Below are 12393 nucleotides of genomic sequence, written 5' to 3'. Positions count from 1 at the left end.
GATCCCCATTTGGGATCCAAAATCAAAGATCTTGGAGCTATTTTATGCCAATAAAGACGAACAACAAATGTCTTTCTTAAAACATATGGTATCATGCCACTGATTACAGTACTTTATATTCTTGTCACATGTGACACATCTTTTATTCAGAAGTCTTTATGAATCTGTTTTTCACAAATCTATAGAATCCCAATGCTGTTTGAGTTACAATCCAGGTAACTTTTTCCAGTTTTTCTTTCATGTTGGTGGTTTGGTTGGTGTCTCCAACAAGAAAACAACACTCACTGAATGCACAGGGCAGCAGAACAAAAAAATAAATTTATACAGAGGTACTAGTGTGGGAGAAACAATAACAAAGAGTTCCCTGGAGAGGAAATTAACTGGAAAAACAAAAAGGGTGGATGAAATTACATTTCCACCATCAACATTAACGTCAGCTGGTTTCCCTTTGAGTCTTTATTACTGTCTGACATTTCCAAACAGGTAGCTCTTCCAGACTAGGCATGGCACGCAGGCCCTGGCCATAAATAAGGATATTGTTTGTAGGATATTTGTGTTCATATGGTGGCAGAAGCCATTTTTTCCTTCACTCATGCCTGTGCTTAGACCATAAAGCTGATGGTTTTGCTCAGAGCCTGCCTGCAGCCAGACATGAGAAAGCTTCTGTGTGCAAACTCCTGCTCACTGCTGTGAGCAATTCCCCATTGTCACCTTACTGCTCAGGAGAACTGTCCATCACCAGGACTGAAATGACTGCCACGTGTCCCTCACATAGTCCTGGGCCTAAATTACTCATTAGGCCTGACACTGGGGATTTCTCCAGTGGGAAGCATCAATCAAGTGCAAGGAGTGGAGCCCATTGTGTTTATAATTTGCTTTAAAAACATGTGTTAGGTGACATCTTGACAGCTGGGGTTATGGAATGGTTTCTCCATCTTTCTGGGGAAGCTGAGGAAGGGAGAACCTATGTTCAGAGGTCTAGTCCACAGGTGGGTGTCCCTGCTTTTTATGTGTATGTGAGTCCCTGCACATGGTGCCCACTGTCATGCTCGTGTCTCACCTCAATTACTTATGCTTCAAATAGATCTTATTCTCAAAGCTTTTATGTGTGTTGCCACAATGGCTCTCTTTTTTCCCTTTGCTAGGTCTCTCAGCTACTTCATTTACACTTGTATTTGGACCAGAAAAAAGGGCAGGTAATCTGCTGAGTGCTTTTACTAACCCCTAACTAATGTCTGCTCTCTGTTAGACTAGTTGTTAGACTAGCTGTTAGACTAGTTGTTTGGATTGTTTTCAGCTGACATTGGTCTGAGGCCAAATGCTGTCTGCTCTGCTTCCAGTGGGTAGATCCTGCGTGCTGAGCTTTAAAAGCCTGTCCTTGATCTCATTAGCAAATTGCCTTCCAAGTCCTCTGCTGGCAGTTGAGGAGACTCCAGCTCCAGGCAGGGAGCTTTGTACATGGAACACTCATTTATCTGGGCTGATTGCTGCTTCATTGGCCAAGCTGCTGTGTTTGCTGCTGTGCTCTCACTAATGGATGCAGGGAGCCTCTCTCCCTCTGCTGTGATCCCTGTGAGGATGGTTGGGGTTGCAGTGGAGCTTTTGAAGGATCTCTGACAGGTGTGGTTGGAGCAGTCCTGCTGACACCGTAGCCACAGCTGACATCCTGGGAATGTGCACTACACCCTGTAGGGGACACTGGCAGGATGGAGGCTGCAACGTGCATGCAGTCATCTGTGGAGGAGAACTACTAACCACAGTTACAGCAAAAAGAGAGGAGAACTTTAACAGATTGACTATTGTGCTGGCAGTGTGCTGAGTGTGACTTAGTGTTCCCTTGCTTGTCCATTAACTGCTGATCCTAAGAGGCAGAAGGCCAGGAGGTGCCATCCTGCATTAACACTGATTGTATTAAAAGCTTCTCTTTTGTGACATGGCAGTTTTGGGTTCCTGATTTTTCATGCTGTGTCATGGTTTACACAGCTGCAAAATGGAATTTTTAGATACTAGAGGTGTTTTGAAGCCTAAATAATGTTTACAGATTTCTTTCATATTTTCAGACTAAAGGAATGATGAAATCTATAACTGTTATTTGTTTTATTTAGATCATATTCAATGAGACTGTTACATAAATTTCAGGTTTTTAAATTATGTGCTTAATTTTATTTACTTTAGTTTTTGCTACCTACATACATGAAGTATTTATAATAAATAATTCTATTGAATGTAAACCCAGTTTTTCCCAGACTCCTGAAAAGTTTTAGTTCAAATGGGAATGCAGAGGCTGATTATAAAATGGTAAAAGAAATTAAGACAGTTCCAGCTCTTTCTGATTAAGTGCCTTTTACAGTGCTTGTCACAATGCAGATGTCAGTTTTTTGAAAGTGCTTCTGATCCTTCTAGACAAATAGTGGTTGCATCAGTGTTTGTGCTCTGGACCCAAGAGAGGTTGATGTTTGTTTCTGGAAATGATGATGGTGATGTCTGCAACATGAAGAGGAAGGAAGTGTACAGGTTGCTGGCTCTGGAAGTTCAGTGTTTTAATACTGTTTTGTCATACTCTTTAAGGCAAAAAGGACAGAATGTGCTAGATGTGGGTGTGGAAGGAGTGTCTATAATACAGCTGTCATTTTGACCAAATCAGGCAGATATACTTAAATTAGTTTTAGATTAATTACTATGCCACGTGGATGTGAGCTTTAACTTAGAATCACAAATGAGCTTCTGCAGCTTGTCTTGATGGCCAATGCCCTCATACAGTTGGTGCAGTCATTAATCTAAATAAGGTTGACACCAATTGATAGCAGTGACTGGGAAGTGATATTACCATGTCTGATTTAGTATTTGTCTTTTATCCTATTCAGTAGCACTGAGCCCTGGCTCTTCCCTGTAAAAAGAGAACTTGTGAGGTTAGTAGATCCTGGGGGAAGAAGAGCAAAAGGAAGCCTGAAGAGCTCCATTTTCAGTTTGTGCTGTACCTTCACCTATGGGCAAGATCAGATGAATCTGGGGACAGATGCACCATAGTGATCAGGGAACAGAGAGACAACTGTCCAACTTGTGTCCCCCAAAACCTCACTGTCTGGCAAACTCACTGTCTGTAAAATCAGAAGTGCCATGCCCACAGGTATGGTTCATGTCTTAAGAGAAGCTGAATGAGAAATTTAGTCCAGGCAGGGTGTCTTGTGCCCAGGGAAATTAAGGCTCAGTTTTCCAGCACCATTTTATGCTTGTATTCTCTAAAGTCCCAGAAACACAAGTCCCACACTGCCAGCACAATCCTCCTGACAATTGTTGGTGTTCAGTGAGGAGGAGAGAGAGGTGGTGTCATCCTTAGTCCCACAGCCCTCCCAGTCACAATTTTCAGAAGGCTGTGTAATAACATTGAGCTGTTTCTCTGTTGGCACAGTGACATGGTGCTACTACAGCTACTGTCATGATGTTACTGCTGTCACACTCTCCAGGATAAAACTAACCCAGATCTGTGTGGATGTGCTGCAAACATGCCTCTGGCCTGCAGCTTCAGGACATGGATCCTCTCTCTGTGCTGAAATTCCTGGGATATCTCTCATGTCTATAGCAGTTGGAAGAGCATCTGCACAATCATGGCCACAACACTAAACAAAAATCCCCCAAACAGCTGCTCTTCATCTTCCACATGATTGTTTTAGCAAAACACAGCCCAAAACATGTGCTTTGCTAAATCTGTTCTGTTGAGAAATAAAGCTAATAAATTGTTATTTTCTTTTGCTAATAAATGATAAGTCTTTTTGTGGAATAATAAGCATTACACCTGGATAAAGTCTTTATTTCTAAAACACAGCTCTGCAAACCCTCACCACGCTGGCTTTTCAAATGTTTGTGATTTCATATACACCAGCTGCTTATGTAGCAGGGAAATAAAGGTTGGCAAACAATATTTTCCATTTTATTCTGATACCATCCCCATTCTGTGGTAATTTCTGTCACATTTCTATTTAGGGTCAAGTAAAAATGTGGTAACTGGGAAAGAACTGTGAGTGTTACACTGTATTCTAGGAGCAAGTAAATAAAGTCTATCCCTGGAAAGGCCAAAGGTGCAGAAACTGGAAAGAAAGGAAATGGAACTCTGCAGGTTTTCACAGGTGTTCAGTGCCTTCATTTAGCCAAGGCCTTTGTTGTTCTTGCCATTTCTGATATTTGGGAAAAATTGTTTCATAGAATGGTAGGAACAGTAGCAGTAATATTTTGCTATTACTTGTCTTATAAACAATCTTTATTTTTGCTGTTAGAAACTCAAGTTAAATTAAAGCAAAAATTCAGAAAAGGAAATTTTAGTTATTTTTTTCCCAGAGAAAGTAAAGTTATTTAGCTCAGCTGTTTCAGTCTGTGCTCAAGGCTCTATGTTATACGTTGATGTAACAGACCCACAGATGACAGGCACATAGCAGGTCCCTGTTTCAAAGCTCTCTATGGAGCCTTTGATCATTCTATGCTGCTGTATCACAAAAATATTAACACAACTTCTTCATTTTCAATGTGCTGGTGTCATCTTCCCTGTCAGGTTGGTCTGACACATGAATCTCATCTCTAACCTGACTCATGTCCACATACATAAATTTCTGGCTGGAATGAAATGGAATTTGGGTTAGCTGGCTGAGCAGAGCAGCTGGGGGGAGGTTAAAAGCCTGAGCCCTGCTGACACTTGAGCTGGGTGTGAGGGAGGGATACAGCACTCAAGTTACAGTTCATCACTTGCTAACCCTCTGGCTTTGCTGGCCCAGACATTCTGCAATAGCAAAATATTATTTAATGGTCAGCTTGCTCTCACTGGAGATCTGTCTGTTGTAATCAAGCTGCAGGGTAGGATATCTTGTGTTGGCTTTGAATCAGGCACTGAGAATAGGGTGTCTATGCAGGAATTCAGTGGAAGTTCCAAAACCCATCCAGAACTGCACTGAGCTCTGGGCAGCTGAGATCTCAGCCAGCTGACCAGCCATGCAAGGCAACTACACTTACCAGCCCAGTAACATTTGCAGAGTAAATGTAGCTTACACTGGCCCAAGAGGATTAACTGGAGATGCCTCTTGGAGTGAGAACATACCCCAAGAGTGGCTCAGCCACTGGCAGGAATAGCCAAAATTCAGGCATCAACTTTTATGCCAGGCTGGAGAAGGCGAGGGCAAAAGTGAGAGTTTAGCAAAACATAAATTCTAAGGACTCCACTGCCATGCATATAAAATCAGCAACGTAATATGTCTTGGTTTATAAGCAAAGGAGCCACATCAATTTAAAATATTCTACTTTTGGAAGTAGAATAGGTTAGTGGGAAAGAGCAAAGTAAGTCTGCTGCTTCTCTGTAATGTTCTGCAGGAAAGCTAATTGTGGAGTTAGAAAGAAGTTTGAATTCATTTTTCTTGTACAAAAAGCTTCAGGCTGAAAAGTTGGGAGATTACTGATCTGTCACTTTCCTTGAATGTAAAAAGTCCAGACTGTCACAGTGACTGTAGGTATAAGCACCTGATGCCCTCACCTTTTACAAACCCTAAAAGTAAGATACTGAGGAATTTGTATGAGGTAGAGGCAGTGATTTTCCTTTACTGTGTGTGCAGGATTTCTGAAGTGGTGTTGATAAATCATGTAAAATGAAGTAAATTATTGCTTTGCCTTCCCAAGGGGTCAGTGCCACTGCATAACAGCTTTAGCAAGGAATGTGTCCAGTCTTACCTTCAGCTGTAGCTGTTCAGGGTGAGTCCTTTCTCTCTGCCAGGCCAGAACCAGAGTGAATTCTCCACTGGCCTTGACCTGCACCTTGGGTCAGGATACTCAAAGCTGCAGCCCAGAAGGGAGCAGTGACGTGTTCTGGTCCAGCCCAGCCTAAGTCCTCTGGCAGCGGTCAGGCTGTGCTGCCTGGACAAATACAAGTCTAGATGAAAGTGGTGGGTGAATTGCTACAGGTTTCCTTATCTTTTTGTTAAACAGGACAATATTTACTGTCTGTTATTTGCCTTTCTGATTTCACCTCATTCAAAGCATCCACTGAGTTTTTCCTAATTTACAGTTGCAGAAAGAATGTTAGAATCAGGCTCTGTGTGTTTACTTCAGTGGTTTTTTCAAGATTATATGCTATGAAGTATCTTTCAGATCCTCCCCCCTCAATAAAATGTTAAAACATAAATGTAATTTTTATCAGTTATACAATTTATATTCTGAATGTCATTTAATGGAGGTTAAAGTCTGAATGTCATTTAATGTAGCTCAAAAAATCCATGATTCTGTATGGACTGAATTTTCTCCTGTTCCTACTTTATGGCTATGGTGTAGTATGAGGGTTACAGAATACTTACAGTCAACCTTTTGATGAGATGCAGTTTTAAATAGAAAGTGTCATTTAATCAACCCACTCTTTACAGTTACATCAGTTTGAACAGGGAATATCTTTGTCGTAAGATTGAGAATTAGTGTAAAAAGAAAGAAAAATATTGAATTAGTTAATTTCTTCCTTAATTTGCATGAAAAAAAAGAGATTGTTATATTTCTTGGAATTTAATATCTTTTTATTGCTTTAAAATTTCAAATTTTCTGTGCTGTGGTAATGCTGTGTATTGCTGAGAATGGCTGGGTGAATATCAACATAGATGATTAACTTTAAAAGGGAGTTATTTTGATGCGGGCCATTTAATTGTGATTCTGAAGCCAAGCATCTGTTTGACTCATTCCTAGTGAAGAAAAGTACCCTACTAGAAAGATACAACAACATCCTGCTCCTTTACATGTGGCCAAGGCTGCTCTGTACTCAGATCACTGCAATGAAGAATCAGTGATGTTTGCCATGGAACCACTCCAAAAGGAAGAACCAAGAGAGGGGATGATGCTTTTAGCAACACATTTTTGTCATCCCTAAGTTACTGGACCACACAATTTTCTTCTCTTCCTATTGTCTTGATGGATGTCAAGGAGCAAGGGAGAAAAAAAGGTCTCAAAATATGGGATCTAACTTTGTGTTCTTTATTTGCTTGTTTAACTAGGGACAGGGAGCCCTGTCTGAGAGACTACGGAGCTTTAGCATGCAGGATCTCTCGACGATTCGTGGAGACAGCAGCAGCACTGTTCCTCCTTCGGTCACTGTACGAACAAGTAGCAAACAGAGCCACCCAAAACCATCCAGAAGTGCATCAGAAGGCACTGGCAGCTCAGGTAAGCGCCAGTGTTATTTTCAGTGTTGTGCTGTCTGGAATATCGCACTGTTCAATGAAGTCATGCCCTTGGCAGGAACAGAGAGAAACAGACACTGCAGGCAGCACATACCAGGGTTCACAGAACACAGACTTGCTGTTGACTCTCTTGGCACTTAGGAGAAAAAAAACAGCATCATCATTTGATGATTACTATTCCTGGCTGGTACAAAGGATGGGACTTGAGCATGCAGAGAAGCCAGACTCTGTCTTTGAAACCTGAGCTGGAGAGTTGGGCTGGGGGCTGCAAGCCATGCTGTAAAACATGTGTCTCCTAAGGGCAATGGTTTGTTCTCTAATTCTGAAAGAACAAAGGCAAGAAATATGCTGTAAGTAAGATCCATTCCTTAGATTCAGTTAAAAAACTTATTTCAAGTTTGGTTAAATCCAAATCCAAAACATTTAATTGGAGATAGCTTTGCAGATTAGATCTCAAAAATTGAGACATGGAGGGTTATCCCAAGCAGGTGGCACCAGATGGCTCCTGGGATTCCCACACACCACCAAAGATCACTTGACTCCAGTGCTGTGATGAGAAGCCACAGAAAGTTGCAGGCGTATTGCTCTTGGTAGCTTGTGAAACATATGCTGGCAAGTCAGAAATTCAGCAGTTTCAACTTGTATGCCTTGAGGTCTGTGCAAACACTTGCAGTGTTTCAAGCCTGGGTAGTTGCTACCCCTTCTAATTTGCTTTAGTTTTGGAATGGTATTAGAAATGTCTTGTTCATATTTCCTAATGAGTATCCTTCAAACCTTTTACAAATTCTGTGACTCAGACTTCTTTTTTTTAATATTGTCTGTTGAATACATTTTCTTTATGGGTAAACTGAAATGTTGGTGCACAGTGGTTTTATTCTCATCTTATATAAGGTCTTGTGGACACTTCTCTTGAAGTAATCAATCTGGAAATAAGGTGTTCACACAGAGAATATAAAAGCCTTTAAAAAAAATCACATATTTAGACCAAAATAGATAATGCTACGAAGAAACCATAATTTAGTTATCTTAATTCCACGTTGAGTAGAGCAGCCTTTGTAGTTTTGCTTTCGAGACAGTTAAGTCAGCTCACTTAGCCACAAACCCCTTCCCAAGACACAAGAGTTTTTTATTTTGGTCTGGTTTTGTATCCATAGTGTACAAGGATCTCTCAGAATGAATTTCTGAAAAAATGTTCATTAACTTTTTGAACTCAGTCTAAGTGTTTATCAAAAATTTTTGGATTCAAGTAATTTTAGATTTTAGTTTTGGTTTTGTTTTTTTTAAATGTAAACTGCACAAATTTGCAAAATCTTCCAAGACCTCTATCTGTCCCATCTCACCTGGTGATTTCATTGAGGTGCCTAATTCTCCACCTGCAGAGAATACAAACAGACTCCTCTTGCAGCTGATGGGAAACTCCAGCCATGAGCTTTGCCTTAAAGTGAAGGATACAGTTCTGGTCTCTCCAGTCCTTGTTCTGTTTCATGTGGGCACCATTTTTATATGTGGTCAGAATGTCTGGAGGGGAGAATTGATCAGTCAGCTGTCATGTGTGTGTGTGTAAGACTGTGATGTGTCAACCAAACTGTGTCACATTGTGAGTGCCATGTTCTGCTGACGTGACACTGCTCCAGGCACACCAAGCCCAGACATAGTTCCATTATTCCACCTTTCATATTTGTTAAGTTGGAGAGCTGGACATAAGCAAGGGACAGACAGAATTTGCCTCTGCCCATTAGTGTTCTATATGAATATGTAATATATGCAAATGTGAGAATGTGCATGAGCAGTCACTACAGAAGAGCAGACACACAGCTCTTTCTCCTGCCTCAAAACCCTCAGATGGCATAAATGTCCCTGTCAGATGGCCCCACTGACTCACAGAAACATTGAATTCCTCTTTTTGTTACCTGCTTTAGGGATTGTGGGACATAGTCAATGTGGCATTGGATGGAGTCAGCAAAAATGACCCAGACTATGTGTTTGGCATGAAGGTGTTGACATTTTCAATAGGCAACTTTTCTTAAGAATTACAGAACCTGCTTCTGTTTTCCTGATGCTCTATCACCTTACATCAGCAGCCTGTTACCCAAAGTAGACTTCAAGCAGATATTTTTGTTTACATTTTTTTTTTCTTTTTAGAGGTATTTTCCTCTCTTTTTTCCTTCTATCCTAGTCCCACTGCAAATCCACAAATTATGTTAGCAACATTAAAAAAAGAACCAACACAAAAAGAAACATTGTACCCTTTCCTTCTGTGAGTGCTTTATTCCCAGTGTTCTAAGAAAAACCTTAAAGTAGGAGGCTAATGATTCCCCCCAAAACCCTAAAGTTTTATATAATTCAAAGAAGGCTTATGTAGATTGTCCTTGACTGCTGCCAGCTAGAATTGTGTCTGCTCCTTGATCTCTTTGTGACCGCATTAATTAAGGGAATTAGCTGAGGGCTGGACTTAAAGGTTATGTTCACAGTGAAGAACACAGAGCCATGCTCTTACCTGGTGTGTTTTCTTTGACTGACAAGACAGCAGAGCTCAGTTTCTGAGTGGTAATAGCCTCACTATTATAGAATTTTAGATTAAGCACTCAGGAAAGAAAAGCAGACCAAAACCACCATGCCTTCTTGATGAGAGCTCTGAAACTCATGTAGTTAGAATTAAGGTACAGCTGGAACAATGATGGCTGAACATAAAAATGCACATTAACTAAATTAGCCAATAAAAGCTAAATCCCTGTCATGAAAGATGCTGGGAGCTGACCCCACTTGGGTCTGCTGTAAATACCAGCTAGAAGTGGTGGCTTTGCACTGTGGTGGTCCCTTCCTCAGGCACTGATCTTTGCTCTTTTATGCTGAATAGAGTTTCTCTGGGGTTTATATTATTGTTACTATTTTCAGTGTCATGATGTTATCAGGGGAAATTCGGTTGCAGCTGATGCCTAGCATACCTGGAAGTGTCCAAAGCCAGGCTGGATGAGGCTTGGAGAAACCTGGTCTAGTGGAAGGTGTCCCTGCCCATGGCAGTGGGGATGGAACAAGATGAGCTTTGAGGTCCCTTCCAACCCACACCATGCTGTGATTCTGTTTGCCCATAATCTGTTTTGATGACAAGGTGATGGAGCAGCCCAGCTCTGGCTACTCAAACTGTCCAGTAATAGAAAGTGGTGAACTCAGAGAAAGAAATCTTGATTTTGCTGCAGATTAAAAATACTTTCTTGTATTATTTTTGAGGGATTATTTTTAGTTTGAGTCAGTGTGCCAACCTGCCTTACTGGAAGCCTCTAAGATCTCTGTTTTGGGAGACTTTCAGTAAGATATGAGATCAAGAGGCCAGGAACTGGAAGTTCCTCAAGTCAGCTTTGGTGCAGAACAAATGGTGTATGGAAGCATACTCTGACTTAGAGCAGTGAGGCAAAGAGAAGAGAGGGGTCTTTAGGTTGAGCTTAGAGTTGTTTATATGGGTCCCATTCCCTGAGCAATGGAAACACAGACAGGTGTGGAACTTGGTGTTGCTGGTCTTGTTGTGTGACCATGTTTAAGAGCAGATGTGATATCTGAAAGAAAGTGATTTGGAAAGACAGGGGGATAGAGAGAGGTCTGTTGTCTTTCCTGCACAAGGAAGGGAGAGATAAAATTCAGTTTTGTTGATATTAAACCCCCCAGTCCCTCTGTGAGCACCAGCAGTGGTTCAGGTTCTGGTTTCACAACTCTTGGGCATGATTCCAAGCCCACTGAAGCATGTGAAAAGGCTCTCCTGACACCAGTGGGCTGTGGCCAAAATTTGGCTGCAGAACCAGGCTACAGAAATACTCAGTCTGTTTTGTTTCCACTTTTGTTATTTTTGTAATGTGAATGGTGCTGTTTAGATGTATTTGTGATTCTTTGAATCCCCTCTTGACACAAAGTACTGTGTGAAGAGCTTGGGCATTTTGTAACGACCTCATGCAGATACAGGGAAGGATTTTCTTGCCTGCTGAAGAGTGTCTTATGAGGCCAAGAAATAGAACAAGCAAGAGCTGCTTTTGAGGCATGGAGAATTGCTCCTATTCCTCTACCCTTTGCTACTTTTTTTCCCCTTCTACCTTTTGCTGTCTTTGCTGCCTTTCAGTGGTGCCTGTCCATCGTGCAGCTCTGCTGTGAGGATGGTCCCTCACAGGGGTGGGACAGCTCAGCACACAGTGGGCTCTAGGTGTGTTCACACACATCCCACAGAAAGACCCTTCTCCTCCTCCTCACACCCAGCCAAAAGCCACCCAGAGGACATGAAGAGGCAGAGGCTGCTTTTGCCATGGTTTGTGGGCAGCTGCTGACCCCACAGGGAGCACATCCCACGAGGCACCAGCTCCAGGGAAATGTGCACACCTTTCTTTGATGGGCACCAAGGACACACAGTGATCCCCTTCCTCCACACAGCAGGCCCACCACCTCTTTGTCTGATTTTTCACTTCATTCTTGGTTCAGCATTTTTCAGTTCATTGTCCTGGCACCCAGATGATGGACTGTGACATTTTACTTCAATGCCTGTTCCAGCCTGCCCTTTTTTCCACAGGCAGAACTGACCCTTTCCTTCAGGAACTGTAAATGTCATGTGGCTATGCATTGTTATGGAAAACTAAATTCCAGAACAGTATTTCCAAATATTTTTCAAGGGAATCTGTTGTTCTGGCAAATGTCCAGTTACAATCCACATCATGACTTGTCTTTATTAACAGGAGCTTTTGCACTTCTTAACCTTATCATATTGCCTTAATTTGTCACAGGACAGTCAGTGTGCAGAGCTGATGCTGCCTGGGGCAGAGGATCACAAATAATGGAGCCACCCTCTGTATTGCCCAAACCCAGTGTTCTTTCTGCTTAAGCTTGTCCCACGCTAAGATCATTCTTATCTGGAATGGTTTCAAAGCAGAAATGGACAGTGTGCTTTCTGGTACTCTCCATTCCTCTGAGCAGGAGAGAATCAAAGCTGTTTTTTTTTGGTCTTGTGCTGAAGGACCAAAGGCTTTGCAGTACAGGACAAAGGCAAAGAAGCATCAGTAGTCAGGATGTGTTTGGGTATTCAGTCCCCATCAATGAGAAAGATCTGTGAGAACAACCCAGATATATGCTGTCTGAACTCCCAGAGAATAAACTGTTATAAAACAGTGATCAGCTTCCTTCTGTGTAAAATCAGAGGCTGAACTCACAGCAGATCTCTTGAGGTAGC

General features: G+C 41.8%; 1 protein-coding gene and 1 long non-coding RNA gene across 5 annotated transcripts in view; one reads left to right on the top strand and one right to left on the bottom strand.

The window, feature by feature from the left end:
• Nucleotides 1–6415, bottom strand: part of LOC117244266 — a 41477-nt gene extending 35062 nt beyond the window's left edge. The window contains exon 1 of the long non-coding RNA XR_004497017.1: nucleotides 5707–6415. This is a non-coding gene — a long non-coding RNA (uncharacterized LOC117244266). The remainder of the gene's footprint in view (nucleotides 1–5706) is intronic.
• Nucleotides 1–12393, top strand: part of REEP1 (receptor accessory protein 1) — a 65389-nt gene that overhangs the window by 39217 nt on the left and 13779 nt on the right. For 2 of the 4 annotated variants that reach the window (XM_015624238.3, XM_015624241.3), the window contains exons 6-7: nucleotides 1146–1196; nucleotides 7008–7176. In XM_015624238.3, the coding sequence (XP_015479724.1) occupies nucleotides 1146–1196; nucleotides 7008–7176 (220 nt within the window). The remainder of the gene's footprint in view (nucleotides 1–1145; nucleotides 1197–7007; nucleotides 7177–12393) is intronic. The other 2 variants (XM_015624239.3, XM_015624240.3) reach the window with 1 other exon arrangement.

The sequence above is a fragment of the Parus major genome, chromosome 4 (assembly GCF_001522545.3).
Source record: "Parus major isolate Abel chromosome 4, Parus_major1.1, whole genome shotgun sequence".
NCBI lineage: Eukaryota > Metazoa > Chordata > Aves > Passeriformes > Paridae > Parus > Parus major.
The sequence above is the reverse complement of the archived record's forward strand: the minus strand, read 5'-3'. Positions and strand labels throughout refer to the sequence as shown.